Raw genomic sequence first — 16,928 nt, forward strand, 5'->3', positions numbered from 1 at the left:
ACTAGACAGTATCCCAAAGTGGAGCCTCTTTGTGAGCACCTAGATTCAGGCTGATTGGAAGCTAGACTCTCCTCAGGCAGCAGCTTCTAAAGAATGTTAATATATGCAGACCTGTGGAACCCCAAGCATAAGCCCCACTGGCCCCCAGAACCAGGCAGTCTGAAGGTGTCCCCTGGTCAGCAGTTGCAAAAATCAGGGCTCTAAACAAGTGTACAAGCCCCTTTCTGAGAGATACCAGTGAGCTGAGGTGAGGGAGTAGGGAATTACTAAGATGACATCCCATGGCCTGTGTGCCCTGAGAACACCTCCAAAGCCTCTAGATGTGTGCCAAACCTGCAGTCTGCCCCGAAGGCCAAAGCTCCAGGACTAGCAACTCGTCTTCTTTGACAGAAAGCCAGGGTGTATGGTTCGGTCTGCTGTCTGTGCAGTGTCCCGGAGGTGGGAGTCTGCCAAGAACTGTCTCTCTGGTTGTTACACTCCCCGGGGACCCAGGAATGCAAATCCCCTGCCCACCAGAGCTAGGCAAACAAGGGGTATCCCCTGAGCAGTAGTCCCAAGAACCAGGGCACTAGTAATAAAAACTGGGTTACCAGACACATGTAAAACTCCCCTCCAAGAGATGCTAGTGCTCTGGAGCACAGCAGAGGGAGAGGGCAAAGCTGGTGCTCACATCTCTGAGTCTCTGGAAAGGTTTATAGTCAGCCCTTAGAGGTGTTTAATTTGAAGCCTGCCCCTCATGCTGCAGCTATGATAAGCGAATCAGCCTCTTTTACAGAAAGATGTAACTCCTGGGTCTGTTGCCTCTTGCTCTGCTGTGGGGGTGGTGGCTGTTTGAGAACTCTTGGTAGTTGACAGTCCTGCAGGACCTGAAGCAAGTATAAGCTCCACTGGTCACTAGAGCCAGGCACTGTAGAGGTATCCCCTGGCAGCAGCCACAAAAATCAGGGCACTGGACAAGGGTATAAACTCCTTTCTGGATGATACCAGCAGGCTGGAATGAGGCAGAGGGAGAGGGCAAGGTTTGCATCCCCTGGCCTCTGTTCCCTGAGGGCACCTCCATCAGTTCCAGCAAGTATGCAAACCAGAAGCCTGCCCCTCAGGCCACAGCTCTTGGACAAACAGACATCTGGCTCAGAAGGACTGGGAGAGCACTCCGGTCGGCGATCTGTGCAGTGTGCTGGGAATGGTAGTCGGCCCGCGCTATCTCTCCAATTGTTCCAGCCCCGTGGGACCCAAGAATGCAAGCCCCTGGGGGGTCTCCAGGGCCAGGTGATCAAGGGCCGTCCTCTGGGTGGTAGACACAAAAACTGAGCTACCAAGTATAAAACTGGAGCACCAGATGTGCTTAGAAGCTCCCCTCTGGGAGATACTGGCTCCCTGTAGTGCAGCAGAGGGAGAGTGTGAAGATGGTGCCCACTGGCTGGAGTGAAGCATACAGGGAGGGCAGAGATGGCACCTGCTAGAGAAAAAGAAAAGAAAAAAGGCAAAAAATGAAAGGAAAAAAAAAGAAAAATTTAAAAAAGGAAAGAAAGGGGGAAAAATGATGGTGCTCGCCAGCTTTACCAAGTGATCATGCAAAATGGCACCCACTGGCTGGGGCATAAAGATGGCCCTGTGGGAAAGGGAGAAACAAACAGCGGCTGCTGGCTTTAGCAAGGCAGAGGGAGAGCAAGAAGGTGGCACCCACCAGCTTCCAACCCTGGAGAATATCTCAGCAGGCTCCTTCCCCCACCACCAATACTTTAAAACTAGGAAATGTGAGGGCGCCTGGATGGCTCAGCGGGTTAAGCCTCTGACTCTTGATTTCAGCTTAGGTCATGATCTCAGGATCGTCAGATTGAGCCCCGCGTTGGACTCCGCGCTCAGCTGGGAGTCTGCTTCTCTCTCTTTCACCCCGTCTCTCTGTCCCCCCCATATTCTCTCTCCAATAAATAAATAAATCTTAAAAAATAAAATAAAATTAGGAAATGTGTCCCATTCACATAAAGTCTGGACACTTTTCCAAGGGCTGCTTCTGCATTGGGCCCTAGGGTGAGTGAGTCTGTGCAAGGGCCCTTTAAGAGCTGTTTCTCAGTTCACCATGGACCTGACCTGCAGGTCTGATGAAGATGAGCCCCATTGGTGTTCAAAGCCAGATGTTTTGGGGCTCATCTCTCAGAGGCCAGTCTTAAAAGTTGGGATGCCTGATGTATGGTACAAACCCTTCAATCCTCCGGGAGAAGCTCAGGGTTGAGTTCCCTCCTGATTGGGGGTCACTATACTGGGGTGAAGTTTATGGTGAGACTGGATCTCAGCCCTTCCTACTCATTTCGATGGGGTTTCCCTCTTCTTTGCCCCATGTGAAGGGATTGCTCCCCCAGTTTTTAGATTTCTTTTCAGAGGAAATTGTTCCACATGGAGCTGTAGATCCCTTGTGTCTGTGGGAGGTGGTGAGATCAGGATCTTCCCATATTTGCCATCTTCAACCGGAAACTCACTTTAAACTTTTAAATGATATTTCTTCTTCCATGGAGGTTTGACTGACTTTTCTACTTGTCAACATTAGTTCATGTTGTCAACAGTTGGGCACTGAATCTCAGAAAACACTGAGCTTGAGATTTAAAAGTAGGGCAGAGAAAGCTGTTAGGACAACAGACTAACCTAACATATCTGAACAGGACAGGGTCAAGTTCACACTCAAAACCACAAGGGTGCTGTGAAGTACAATGATTTCATACTTGTGATGTCATTTTGTTCTAACATTAAAGCCAAGAGTCCTCCCCACTCAAGGGCAATGCCAATTTCCCAGAAGGCTCGTTTCTCAGAGCCAAAGCTCCAAAAGATGCCAAAGCAACCCAGGCTGATACTTAGTCTCATGTTATTTCTCAATTTTATGCTTAATTTGCTCCTTTTGGTTTTATGTATTTTGACACAGCCAAGTGTATGTGGGGATTTCCCCATAGTCCTTTAAATGCCATAAAACTTTAATATAGGGAGATAAAAACAATAACAAGCCATGCCTCCAAGCCCTCACATTTAGTTCTTCATTTGAGTTAGACACTAACCAGTTTTAGGTACTGATTTAGACTTTCAAGCACTTGCACCGCTTTAAATGCCCTTGTGCGATTCCTTAGCCTCTTCCCCCCACCCAAATGAAAATGATGTTCTGCCCATAAGCCAGGCATGCAACACCCATTGATTGCACAAAATGGCATCTTTACAGTTCTTAAGTTATTATCATAATGGCCTATGTCGTACAGGAGCCAATGCAATTTAATATGGTTTTAATATGGTTCAGAATAAAGTCAAGATGGATGCCCAATTCCCAATTTTAGGCATGCAACTCTGAAATGTCTTTTTGGAAAAAATGAAATAATGCTCCTGGAAGTCTGTTGAGTTAGTCTGTTTTCAGCATAATTGCCTTCTCTCAGCTTCCTAATACCCTTAAAACCTCTGAGAGTCTTTAAATGTACAAAGTTCAACAAAAATACCTTCAAAGTAGATTAGTTCTAATTATGTCTAATATTTGTTTGCTGCTTTATTGAATAAACTACATTTGTTTAAAAAAGAAAAGAAATTCACTTAACTGCACGTCAGTCACCCAAATTTTAAGTGTACAAATGAAATGGAAAACATTTATTACACAAATTTAATTACAATTCTAAGAAATAAACATGCAAATTAGATAGAGTTCAATTTGCACATGCTAATCCTCATCCTTGATCTTATTCCCTTCCTCCCTGATTTTCAGTCTGTGCCTCTCCTTGATTCCTAGGGAGCCAGACAGCAAGAGGTTTGGTTTTTCACAGTCGGAGGATCACTGTTTTAAACAAGTGTTATATTTAGCACATCTGGCATAGTATCAGTAAACAAACATTATAGTCTTTGTAACACTTTTGTGCAGGTGCCTTCCCCCCCCCCCGATTTTATTAGGTCTATGCCTTCCAAGCCTCTGTGTTCATTACACCTGAAATGACCCATCTCGACTATGGAGGAGTCCCTAGACAGAAGTTATGAATTAATGTTTCAAAAAACAAACTCCAATTGAGCCTAAAATAGGGGAAAATTACTATTTGCAAAATAATGTGATTCCGGGGCTTAAATTACATTCCCTTGACCAAGGACAACCTCCTTTATTACTTTTTTATTTCCTGGAGGTTTTCCCTGGAGGCTCCCCACCCAGAAAGAGTTGCCAATTCAAGTTGCAGGAGGACCAATGTTGCTTTTTTATACATATGCAGCTCCGGAGGGGAACGGGCGGGGGCGGGCGGCGAGGGGAGAATAACTGCTTGGTCCTGCAAAGACATCTGTTTCTCATCTCCGTTTGCTGTGGCAAAGGAGAAGAAAGTCTTTTGCAAAGGGTGGGAAAGGCACAGATTTTTTTTTTTTTTTAATCACACGCACACACACAACAACAACAGAACTAAACCAAATAATAAAAAAGAAGACATCTCAGAAGGTTGCAGAGTGAATACGTTATCCGGCTGGAGCCGAGCCCCCAGGGCTGGGGCGGGAGCCGGGGAGCGCGTGGGGTCTGGGCTGCGGGCTGGAGCTGGGCCCGCGTGTCCCCGGGCACCGGGAGCGGAGGGGAGGGGAGAGCGGGGAGGAGAGGGAGGAGGGAGGGCGGGAAGGAGGGAAGGAGGCAGGGGGCGGGCTGGGGTGGGGGTGAGGGGAAGGCGCCCCGTGTGCTGCCTGAGGAGCGGCGGCGGCGGCGGGAGCAGAGGGAGGGCGGGAGAGCGGGCGCGCTTGTCATGTTCCCTCTCTCACCCTGGGGGCATCCTGCAGAACCTCTCCTCGGAAATCCACGGGGAAATGGCAAACAGGATTGACGGGTTTCACACGCTCCTCGCTAGACAGAGCCGCTCATTACCATAACCGTCTGCAGCGACGGCGGCGCGGCGCCCCAGTCGCGGCGGCGGGACCTGCCGGGACCCTCGCCCGCCGCGCACCAGCGTCCACCGCCGACCGGGCCGCCGGGCCGGGCCCCGCGCCACTGTGCACCGGCGGCCGGGCTGGCGCCGAGCCCAGAGCGGACCAGCGGCAGCGCGAGCGCTCCGGCCGCCGCCTCCCGGCTGACCCCGCGGTAAGAGTCGGGCCGGGCGCGGGCGGCGAGGCCAGGGCGGGTGGAGGGCGAGGGCCGGTCCCCGCGGGCGTTTGCGCGCGCCCACTGGCACCCCCGCGGCCTCGCGCGCGCCTTCCCCGCGCCGGGGCTGCCGAGTGGACGCGCACCGGCCGGCGCGGGACCCGGGCGGCGCGGGGGCCAGGACAACCACCCGGGCGCCGGAGCGGCGCGGGCTTTTCCCGGGGCTGGCGTGCGCCGCGGGGCCTTTACCGGGGCGGGAACCGCTGCCGCCTGCGCGCACCGAGCCGACTCCGGGGGCGGGTGGGGATGGCAGCCCGGGTGAGCCCCCCCAGGGTCCTCGGCGGCCGCTCCCTCCCTTCCCCTAGGGGACGGGGGGTCAGTAGGAGGGATGCCCCCGGGGTCTGGGCGCCGCGGCGCTGGGCAGGTGGAGAGGGAGGGATTGTGGATGTCAGGAGCGCGCGTCTGCGAGAAAAAGGAATAGCTGCAGGAGCTGACACCTTCTGTCCTCCGCCACCTCCGCCCCCGCACTCTCCTCCCCGGCAGCCGAGGCGCGCTGCGGGCGGCGGCGGCTCCTCTATCCTCAGCTCACCTCCCCGTTGGGCTCGGCTGCTGCCCGCCTGGTCCACGCCTCCGCCTCTCTCCTCCCTTCCTCCCCTCCCGCCTCCTGGGCCCTAGCAACTTTCCGGAGTGCCCGGCTGGGGCCGCGGAGGCGGGGGGCAGGGGGCCCCCCGGCCCCAGGAGGCGCGGACGGTGCGGGCGCTGTCCCCCTCCGCCCGGGTCCCACGGCCGCGCACGGCGCTCCCGCAGCCGCGGGCTCCGAGTGGGCTTGGCCGGCGAGGGAGGGAGGGCCGGGCAGGCATCTGCTGCGGGCTGGAGCGCGGGGCCCGGGCCAGCCTCGCCAGAGCCCTGCCAGCCGCCGTGAGTCATTTCCTTGGAATCCTACCTTTGGTGTTTATTTCCCTTAGAAGGAAACTTGTTTTTAAAAAAAAAAAAGAAGAAGAAGAAGAAAAGAAAGAGTAATAATAGCTCTTATTCTTCAGGAGAGGCGCACGGCTCCGGCACCGTGGAAAGACAACTTGCCTTTGTTCCCAGACACTTGGGGTGTTGTTTACTTTCTCCTGCGGCCGGCAGGGCTCGGCTCGCTACCCGGGAAGGGGCTCCGGGGCCGCGGCACCGACCCCTGGGGGTGTGTCTATGCGGGAGCCCGGACGCGGTGCCTGCAGGGGGTCGGTTCTCCAAACCTCACCACCCCAGTCTTGGGCCTGGGATGGGGAGACCTGGCGCCAGGGCTCGGACACCTGGACACCCCATCTCCTCCTTCAGGCCCAGCACCCGCGTTCTTAGCCCCAGGACCTGACCTAAAGTTCCTGGCCTCTCGAAGCTACAGCTGAGAAATGCACTTCCCAGGGTAGACAGGTGTATTGCCGGGACTAGCAGAAAAACGACATCTATTTAGAAGGGTCGAAGGATTTTCTTCCACCCATTCAGCCCCTTCCATCACCACCACCACCAGCAGCAGCAGCAGCTGGACGAGCTGTTGGGATCTTGCTAAGCACAACGTCGAGGTCAGGGGCTTGATTCCACCTGGGCAGCCCCAGAGGTGCCTTGACAATATCAGCCCTTTACTTCTCGGCTTTTCAGTGTGGGAATCCGATCTCTAACTGCTAGAATGCTCTTAATGTTCTCTAATTTCCAATGAGAGATGGGGGCAGGGCTGGGCAAAGAATGATCTGGAGCCCCTGTTAGATTCAAGGGGCCACTGAATCTAGCTAGCCTGTTCTGTGGGCCAGCCACTCCTATTAGCATTAGAATGGCTCTCAGGAAAGAACAAGCCTAACCCATCTGGAAAAACCAAATTGTAGAGCAACGCCTGGTAACTTTACGATGAACATTTGCTGGAAAAGCATGACATTTTAGCCCTCAGCCTTCTGGGAATGCTTGAGGAGTCATGCCACTACATCAGTTGGGTGACAGAACAGACATGCAGGAGCCTGGAGATAAGAGGTTAAGGACCTTCTTATTTTTTACTTTTTAAACCCATGTATGGACCAAACACACTTTTAACAGCCTTCTTTTGAATCCACTCACCTCTGATGTTAAAAAAACAAATTTTACCGTAATTGTACATCTTCGTGGTTCTATCTGATATTAACAGCGCATGAATTTGTGGATTTAAACTTCTGAACTCGGTAATAGAATTATAATGTAAATCTCATCATACAGAGAATAATGACAGTTTGGATCTGCACATGTAATACAAATAAAGAGTCATGTGAAGCATTGGTGCATAGCACCACACACTCCCGATGCTTCATGCGTGTGGAACTTGCCTTCTTAATTTGTTAACATCCCGGCATAAATTCTAAATAGGCCAGGAAGACTCAACTGCAAAATCTCCTCCCTGCTCCCAAATAATCTGAAGTCATTCATATTTTATTCAGACTTAGAAATATCGTTTGTGGCACTGAGCTTCTCCGGTTTAGGATTTTGTGTGTAAAAGTTTCCAGTTCAAAAAAGAAAACCTTAGAGAAATCAGGTGTCATAATGGAAGAAAGAGCCAAGATAAAAGGACTATGCTGTGTTTCCAGTTCAGATGCATTCTGATAGGATTTCATATGCTGGAATCAATACTAACAAATAGAAACACTGAAATCCTTAACCACCAAAACAGCTACAACAATAAGCCATTAAAATGGAAACAAACTCTTAGGAACATAAAATAGCACAGGCCCATATAATATCCTATTAAACAAAGGTAATTGCTTCTAGGGGGCCTACAAATGCTTCACTTTCTTAAGGGGCGTGAATTTGTCAACCTTCTCTAGTTTTATGTCATAAAAGTTCAACATAGACAAAAAGCTTGGGTCTTATTCCCAGAATCCCGCACAAAAGTGAGTATGAATTTCAAGCTGGAAAATAGTGTTGCAGTCAGTGAGAGAGGGCTACTGAGAGAAAGCTATAATTCATGTGCTCCTGGCAATAGCACTCGCTGATACAACTGTCTTTTATAATAGGTTAAGAAATTAGACCATTTATGAGAGTCTCCCAGGGAATAAATTATCATGAGGCTTGATATCTTGTTTGGATGCTGAGTTTGAGGGGTGATAGAATAGCTTAGTTTATCAAATCAGTGTAGTGTAAATTTTTTGATGAGTCAAGAGCAAAATAAATGGCATGTCCCACCGTTTGCTTTTAGAGAATAATCGAACCGCTCTTTTTTTTTTTTTTTTTTTGTAATAAGGTTTTACTCGCAGTAAGTCTTCGGCTGCTGCATTTTAAAAAGAAAAGGGGTAGGTGGTTTGGCAGCCCAGATCAGCTGGGTCCTCATTCTGGCCACTGACACGGACACTTACCCTGTTCATCCTTCAGTGAGGTTGGGACAGAATTTAGGATCTCAAGAAGAAGCCTGGATAAAGGATGGAGTCATTCCTGGAAGAGCTGCTCTGTTAGCCATAAGGACTTCATCACTTCAGTGAAGCTATCTCCCCTTCCCCTGGTGGTTTTCCTTCTTGTACCTGGAAGTGGACCCTTGTTAGAACACCTAGGTAATTATACTCTCCCGCTGGACAGCGGTGAATTCGCCCTTTCCCCAAAACCTTAGGAGCTGTGTAATTTGGAGAAGAAAGCATGAACTAGACCCTTAGTGTATATTTGAAAGACAATCAATCTTCAGAAAGCAGGCCTGACATCACTCTTTGTGACAGTTCTTTAAATGGCAAAGTGGGATAGTGGAGGTTCGGGTCTTGTAAAAGGAACTGGCCATTAATAAGGCGCCAAAGCTTCTGTGCTGTCACCACTGATCTCTGGCCCATCAGTCTTTGTGCCCGAGTATCAAAACTCTCTTCCCCCTTGAACTCACCCTTGACCCTGCCTTGAGCCTTAGTTGGGACCAAGTGAAGCCCCTGCGCCCAGGGCGGCGGGGGGGAATGGCCCACACCACGTGAGCCGTGCAGGAGCCCAGCGGGCATCACGGAGCAGAGAGGCTCCCAGTCTCCCCACAGGCCCCAGGCAGCGGTGGGGGCTGAAGAGGAGGGCCGCAGCGCGGTGCCTCTTGGAAAGTTCCTGCCTTGTGTCTGGGCCTTGCCGAGGAAAGTTGTCGGCTGCCTCTGGCCCTGAAGCCCTGGCTCCTGTTTAATATTCTGCCTGCTCCGTTGATGTTGTGCTTGGCTCCTGTGGGGCTGCAACTCCCGGCTTGAAACCGGAGCCAATTTTCTGTCTTCATCTTACAGTGTTTTGACTGGAGGCAGATCCAGTTCAGGCCGATCAGGGCTGGTGGAAACAACTACCAAGTGTGTCTCTGTCTGCTTCGTTTTGGGAGAAGAAAGTGGAGGGAGCCCCAGAATGTTGTAGAGGAACTGGCCCTGCGGAAAGGAGAGAAGGAGGGGGCAGCTGCCCAGCCCGAACCCGACGGAGAGCATCAGTAGGGATTACGGGGAGATTTCGGCCTCCCCACCCTTTCCTTTTGATTGATTAGCGGATTTCATCAAAGGAGACTCTGGGGGGGGGGATTGACTAGAAAATTGATTTTTGCCTTATTAATAGAAAGGAAGCGCAAGGGTTTTGGACTTGCCTCTTAGCGGTCCATTTTCCGCAGGAAGGTCAGGGGGAAAATGTGTTGAGGAGGCAAAGCAGCTGTCTCAAAGAGGGCTGAGGGGAATCTGAGAACAATAAGAAATGGGATTTTAAAGATCCGCCCATGAAATGCAGATTGCTGAACACAGAGGCTGAGCTAATAGCAGCAAGAGAGTTTGCTGAGGTTTTCTTTGAAAAAATAATCAAATGTTTCAGGGTGAAGGGGAGGACCGAGAAGTAAAAGTTTCCCAAAGCAAAGGAATGAAAATGCCAAGGCCATCCCCTGGCTTACTCTTGATTAGGGCTGTTTTCTTTCTTTCTTTCTTTTCTTTTCTTTCTTTTTTTTTTTTTTAGATCTGAGGCTGTCAGAGATGACTCTGGTTCTGTCCATGAATAGATTCTGCGAGCCCATTGTCTCGGAAGGAGCTGCTGAAATTGCTGGGTACCAGACACTATGGGAGGCTGACAGCTACGGAGGCCCGAGCCCCCCTGGGCCAGCACAGGCCCCTCTGCAGGGAGACCGGGGAGCCGGTCCCCCACTGGCAGGTACTGCCCTTGACCTTCCCCCGCTGCCCTCGGCAGCCAGACTCGTGGGTGGCGGTGGTGTCTGGGGCGCCCTTCTGAGCTGAGAGAGCTGTTCCAGGGACTTCCCAGGCTGTCTGTGCCTCTCTCCTAAGTGAGCCCAGGGCTCCAGGGAGAGGATCACAGGTGATACTTAAATTGCGTTCAAACCTGAGTCTACACGTGCTGCTACTTCGTGTGTAAGTTGTGCCCCCTATATTTTTAAAAGAACCAAACCAGATTTTGAAACCCTGAGTTTGGGTTTTGGTTTTTCACCCTGTGGAACTACACAGTTCTCTCAGAGCTACACAAGCCCTGGTGAGCTTTTGACAATGAAATCTTTATCCCCTGAGACATAAAGGAATCTGCACTTTGGGCCAGAAGCTATGTGTCTCCTTTTTTTATTAAGCACACAATTGGCTTTCGTGTTCAGGGGGAAATTTTTTTAAATACAGAAGTATGTTCTTCCTGATTTTTTATTCTTACATTCTAAGGTAAGTTCCTTGGATTTTTGTGTGCTACTACTTCAAAAAGAAAAAAAAAACAAACCCTAAACTATAAACTAAGTACTCCCTTGAAGTTCATTTGGGATTAAAAGCTCTGTTCTTTCAAAATTGGACCCTACTTTGATTCATGGTTGACGTGTTACATTTTTGAGGAGAAAAAAAGACTTTGGTTAGCCCAAATTTTAAGTTAAAATTTTTTTGAATTTCATATTTTGAAAGAAAGAATATTATAACTCCAGTGTGCAGATAGTCATTTGCTTCCTTATCTACAGCCAATAACATTTTGAAGTTATTTGGTTATTCATGCTTACGGTTAAAGATGTATACATTTGAGCAGTGGTGTCCTATTATCATGGAGTTAATTAAACAATTTGAATAAATACTATCCTCCCCTTTATGAATTTTGCTGTTTGTACATAAAATTAAGATTCTGAGTATTTTGTAAATGCTGACGTAGGTAATTTTCCTTTATAATTACCTAGAAATCCTTACCTAGCTTGGGTCACAGAATTCTGTATGATAGCAAATATTAAGACAAATGTTTATTTTTAATCACCACATGTACAGACAAATATATAGCCAAGTTATCTTCTATAAGGAAATTAAAGGAAAGTATTTTGTTTGGAGAACCTCTGGCAAACCACATGTCATTTGTCGTGTCTGATTTATTACCACAGGATCACATTACAGGGGAATTTCAAATCCTTTAACAACATCCAAGATCACATACTTTAAGAGAAAGTATGTGGAAGAAGAGGATTTTCACCCACCGCTCAGCAGCTGTAGCCATAAAGTATGTTTTTTTAATAGTCATTATTCTTATTAAGAGTTTAAGATACTTAGTAACAGTTGCTTGATCCATTTCCAGAAATTAAATTGTTCCACCCAAGCAATGAAAAGGAGCCACTTCTCAGTAGAGCCATATTAATCGTTGTCACTTTTTTGGGTCCTCTGTTATTTTCACAAGCAGTCGAAGAAAGAGCCAGCAGGAGCTCCTCTACCCAGAAATAACAAAATTATATAATCCAAGGAACATCTTTTTTACAAATGCCTTGACTGTTCCCAGGTTGCGTTCGTGGTTGTGAGCAGCCCATGTTTTCACGTGTGTGCAGAAACGCACTGTTCTTTCCTGACATCTCCCCACTGCCCACACTCTAGGTCCCATGGCCAAAGCCCCTTCTGTGTGTGCCCACCTGGGAACAGTTCCCCGGGGCTTCTCTTGACCTCTTAGAGGTGGACTCACTATCCCTTGAATGTGTGCGTGCAAGTAGAAACACGCACTTCATTGCACACTCATGACATAGGTTTAGTTTGTTAAAATATGTAATTCATTCCCTAGAAAAGGCCACAGCTAACTCTTTTGCATGCCTAAGAAGAAAATACTGGAGGGGGGTGGGGTGGGAGGGATGGGGTGACTGGGTGATAGACACTGGGGAGGGTATGTGCTCTGGTAAGCGCTGTGAATTGTGCAAGACTGTTGAATCTCAGATCTGTACCTCTGAAACAAATAATGCAATATATGTTAAGGAAAAAAAAAAAGAAGAAGAAGAAGGTAGCGGGAGGGGAAGAATGAAGCGGGGGAAATCGGAGGGGTAGATGAACCATGAGAGACGATGGACTCTGAAACACAAACTGAGGGTTCTAGAGGGGAAGGGGATGGGAGGATGGGTTAGCCTGGTGGTGGGTATTGAGGAGGGCACATTCTGCATGGAGCACTGGGTGTTATGCACAAACAATGAATCATGGAACACTTCATCTAAAACTAATAATGTAATGTATGGGGATTAACATAAGAAGAAAAAAAAATACTGGGATCCAGGAAGTGCCTAGAAATAAGAAACTGACCACCTAAGCTTTTCAAATACCACTTATTTTTCCTTACGGTTCTCTTCCTTTAAAAACTATCTGCGGATTTAATCAGGGAGGGTATAACCCAGACCATAGTTGTCTGAGATGCGGAGAGGGTTTTTAATTTTTCGATTGATCTTCCTCTGTGTCTCCTCTTACCCCTCTCCTCACCACCCCACATGCTTGTCCTTCAGTGTTGCCTTGACCTTGCTCATAAAGACGTCAGCATGGGTTGGCAGGTGCTGGGCTTTTCTCTGAACGTATGGTTCCTGCCTTTGGTTAACCTGGGCTGGCTTCGTTCGCAGTTCCTCAGGTCATGCTACCAGGTGGCTTTTTTTTTTTATGACCTGGAAAAGCTGGCCACCAGGACACAGCAGTTTATTTCCTCTTTCATTTCTGTGTTATGGTTGTAGCTGGTTCCCAGTGGCTACTGGATTTGTACCAGTCATCACCCAGTGATAGTATTACACTGCTCAGAAGTGAGTCTTCTCATTTCCTCCCTGCATCTCTCCTCCTGCCTGGGCCCTTCCATGGACTGATCCTTTCAGGGGCTGAGCCTCAATTATTGTTGTCCCTCGATCAAGTAAGGATAATTGCGAGTGTGAAAGCCAGAGGGACAGTACTGAACATAGGTGTCATGCTTCTGGCCAGGGTTTGAAGTAGACTTATTATGACCTGCATTTTGACATCTTTCAAAGGACACTTAACTGACGTATAATACATGAGTGTGTGTGTGTGTGTCTGTGTGCGTGCGTGCATGGGCTTGTATACACATACATAAAAGCACAAGTATCCTAAGAGTACAGCGTGATGGATTTCACAGAGTGAACATATCCATGTAACTAGCATCCAGATCGAGAAACAATATAAACAGCCACTGAGAACCCCTCCTTGTGCCCGTTGTTACTACCTCGCTGCCCTCCGGAGAAGCTGCTCCCCTGAATTCTAGCAGGGTAGATGAGTGTTGTGTGTTTCGGCATCTCCCTCCCTGGGCCATTGAAATCTCAAACAACCTGACTTGTCGCTGCTGAGGTCTGCACTGGGATGGGATTCCCAGATGCTTGACCACACCATCGAGGCGGGAAGGTCGGGGGAGGACGTGAGCAACATGGGGGCCAGCATCCCTAAATGAACCTGGGAGAAACAGGACCCCAGCAGGCCCAGCTCCAGAGACTGCCCCGAAAGCAATATACTGGGAATGGCATGTTTACACCGCCCATGTCCTCTAAGTTTTCTCTTCCTTTTTTGACTTTTAGACCATCTCGATTTTTGAGGAACGAGCCCACATCCTGTATATGTCATTAGAAAAGCTCAAGTTTATCGATGATCCTGAAGTGTACCTCCGAAGATCTGTCCTTATCAACAATTTGATGAAACGGCTCCATGGTGAGATTATCATGCAGAATAACTGGTGCTTTCCTGCCTGCTCTTTCAATGGCACCTCTGCCCAAGAGTGGTTTATGGCTCAAGACTGTCCTTATCGGAAGCGACCGCGGATGGCCAAAGAGGAGTGTGAAAAGTTTCATGCCTGCTGCTTTTACCAAGAATGTGGTGGTCACTACCTAAATCTGCCCCTTTCTGTCCATGCTAGTGTTGGAAGTGCCTCCAGCACTGTCCCCCCCTCCCCCTCGTCTTCTTCTTCCTCTCCCCCTCTGCCTTTACCGAGCTGTTCCCACCAGGCGGATTTCGATGTAGGCAGTGCACCTGTTTACAAGGGTGATGGCCAGGGACCTGCCAGTGAAATCTTTGTCACTCATGTCAGGTCACTAGGTGTTCAGGAAAAGGCCACATTAAGTGATGAGAAGGCAAATAATGACACCAACAGGGATGGTGGCCCCCCGAGCCATGAACCTGTGGGAAATGACCTTGCTTTTGAGGGCAAAGGCCAGTTTTATGATTATTTTGAGACTGGATATAATGACAAAAGCAATGTGAGTGAGTCTTGGAAAAAGTCCCTAAGGAAAAAGGAGCCTTCACCAAGTAACAAAGCGTGCTGTGGCAAAGGGAGTAAACTATGAGCCATCTCTTCATCGAGCCTCTGAAGCATGCACAGCATGATCAATTAGCTCTCATAAATTTTATTTTGAATGGATTTTATAGTTTTGTACAACTGATGAAATTATGCCATGAACACGCCGTGTCGTTTTAATGCCTGGAGAGCAGATTGCATAAAACATCTGTATAGTAGATCTCAGCAAGCTACTTAGAAATGTGGTGATGTTACCGAGAAAACAGTTGACTTAAATGCTTCAAAGTATACCTTAGTTTTCTCACCGAAAAGGTCAGTAGATTAGACTGGGGGACAATGTGCCCTTGTGATCTTTTCAGTGCCCCCAAGGAGCCTGTCACTAGCTAAGAAACGGCAGCGTGTTTGCCAATTTAATTAGGTAGTTATTTGGTCAGCAAACCAACGTAACCAGCAAAGGATGTCTGCTTCTTCTATATGATACAGTATTTTTTTTCTGAGTAAAAGACTGAAGACAGGGAGCTAGATGAAGTGGCTTCACCATGCCGTTAAGGACTTGTCTTTAACAGTCTTGCATGACAGATGAAAATGGGATGTAACATAATGAAACACCTGTCTAGGTGCGGCAATCAACAATATGTGTAGAAGGGTAATCCCTGCGAGTTCCTGGCTTGCCTGCGATGCGTGATTAGGCAGTTAGAGAGGTGTTATACAGGGCGATTTTTGGTGCCTTACTTTATCTTAATTTTTGCCAATGTGAAAATTAAGGATAAATCAGAGTTACAGCAGGGATTTAACAAACAGGAAAAAAAAATACACAGGGTGGATCAATATTGTTTGGAAACCGTTAACTTCGAAACTATTGTGTTCAACTTTTGATTCAACATCTCTATTCTTCCTTTGTTTTTGATGCCCAATTGCTTTTGGATTTGGCATTTTTAGAAAGGGATGGGGGAAACAATGGAGCTGTTAGAAACCAGCACTAAGCTGCTTGAGCTTTTCTATGGCAACGGGTCTGTTGCTGGGGTTTGGGTTTTTTGGGTTTTGGGTTGTTTTGTTTTGTTTTGTTTTCTTGTCCAATGAAGTTCATGAACCAGTGGCATGCGTTATACTTTAATCTGTTTTGCATCATTTCACTCGTTTAGATTATAAAAGCATGTGGTTTTTTATATATGACTTTTGCTGTTGATTAAGAAGCACAATGTTAATAAATGATGTGGTGATCAATAAGGTTTTATCTTAAAGAATGTAAAGACTTTAGTTTTTGGAAAGTTATTTTGGAGAAATGGGACCCAGTTGGCAATAGCTACCATGTATTTGGTCAACAGTTTTCTCAATGATTTCTTTAATTTGTACATTTGCAAGAGTGTTCAGAGTGCCCCTCTGACCGTCCATTGTCCTACTCCAGCCAACTCCTCCTGCTAAACTGTATTCCAGTTTCCAAGGTTGCTAATTGAACTTGGGCCTCCTTAAACAATACTTCACAGGAACCAAATGCCACACGGAGGAAGTAAGTCTTCCCAGTTTCTCCAAGATAAAGCTTTTTTATTATGCTATTAATATTAAATATAGGTCTCATTCATACAGTGTATGAGTAGGATCATCATTTGGACAATGTCCACAAGGACCAATTTTTAAAACATGTTCTTGTGTTATGGCTAAATAGTCTAGTAATGTTTTGTCCTTTATTTTCAATATTTGATAAACATTTGATGTTGAAAACTTAGATGATAGATGCTTGTATATGAACGTGTTGTAATAAAGTGAGGTTTTCTTGATATATATTTATTAAAATGATCAAAATTCATTCAGATTTTCTTATTTTAATGATCATCGGCAATGTTTCTCTTTTCTGTTGCTGTTTCTCCTTTAAAAAAACTCAAAATATCTTAGTGTGGGTAGTGGCCACACGGGAGTTTTCAAAATGAAAGACTACTTTAAGAGGTCAGCCTGACTGGTGTTTTAGAAGAATCCTACTTTGTGAATTTAGATTTCTGTGGATTAAGAGACCAATGTTAATAAGTGATGTGGTTGGTTATCAAGAAGGTTTTACCTTAAAGAATCTAAAGATTTTTATTTTTGCAAAGTTTCTGACAAAAAAATAGCATACCATAAATACTGAATGAATCCTGCTGATTGCCTTATGAAATGTCACATTGTCAAAAAGATGACCCATATGTCAGCAGTCGAAATAGCTGTAGATTATTGCTGTTGGTATTCCATACAACTCTGTATTAAGGTTCTTCCTAGAGGCTAATATTTTATTTGATAAAGGGAGAAAGCTAGTTGGAAGCTTAATTGTCAAATGTAACATCCTTATTATGAATGTAATACATCCTAGAGATTTAAATATGAAAGAAATGACATCCTTTTGCTTTTTAGAAGCCCCCAGCATTATCAGACAATGTTCCTC

At 47.2% G+C, this 16,928-nt stretch overlaps 1 protein-coding gene across 3 annotated transcripts; it reads left to right on the top strand.

Moving 5' to 3' along the window:
• The first annotated feature begins 4,991 nt into the window (after positions 1-4,991).
• SERTAD4 (SERTA domain containing 4) lies at positions 4,992-16,322 on the top strand. Of its 3 annotated transcripts, none has more exons than XM_035010477.1 (4): positions 4,992-5,062; positions 9,989-10,180; positions 11,379-11,494; positions 13,806-16,322. In XM_035010477.1, the coding sequence occupies exons 2-4, from the start codon at positions 10,006-10,008 to the stop codon at positions 14,565-14,567; spliced, it is 1,053 nt and encodes a 350-aa protein (XP_034866368.1). In that variant the 5' UTR covers positions 4,992-5,062; positions 9,989-10,005; the 3' UTR covers positions 14,568-16,322. The 3 variants fall into 3 exon arrangements, with proteins under 3 accessions (XP_034866368.1, XP_034866367.1, XP_034866366.1); XM_035010476.1 differs by lacking the exon at positions 4,992-5,062 and adding an exon at positions 9,399-9,482; XM_035010475.1 differs by lacking the exon at positions 4,992-5,062 and having other exon boundaries at positions 9,515-10,180.
• The last annotated feature ends 606 nt before the right edge of the window (positions 16,323-16,928 follow it).

The sequence above is a fragment of the Mirounga leonina genome, unplaced genomic scaffold (genome assembly GCF_011800145.1).
Source record: "Mirounga leonina isolate KUSES-001 unplaced genomic scaffold, KU_Mleo_1.0 Mir_154, whole genome shotgun sequence".
Lineage (NCBI taxonomy): Eukaryota > Metazoa > Chordata > Mammalia > Carnivora > Phocidae > Mirounga > Mirounga leonina.

Excerpts from the sequence above, each read along its gene's own strand:
- SERTAD4 (XM_035010477.1), top strand. The coding sequence starts at position 10,006 with ATGACTCTGGTTCTGTCCATGAATAGATTCTGCGAGCCCATTGTCTCG. Across the intron at positions 10,181-11,378 it reads AGCCGGTCCCCCACTGGCAG|GATCACATTACAGGGGAATT; the intron begins GTACTGCCCTTG and ends TTATTACCACAG. Across the intron at positions 11,495-13,805 it reads TCAGCAGCTGTAGCCATAAA|ACCATCTCGATTTTTGAGGA; the intron begins GTATGTTTTTTT and ends TTTGACTTTTAG.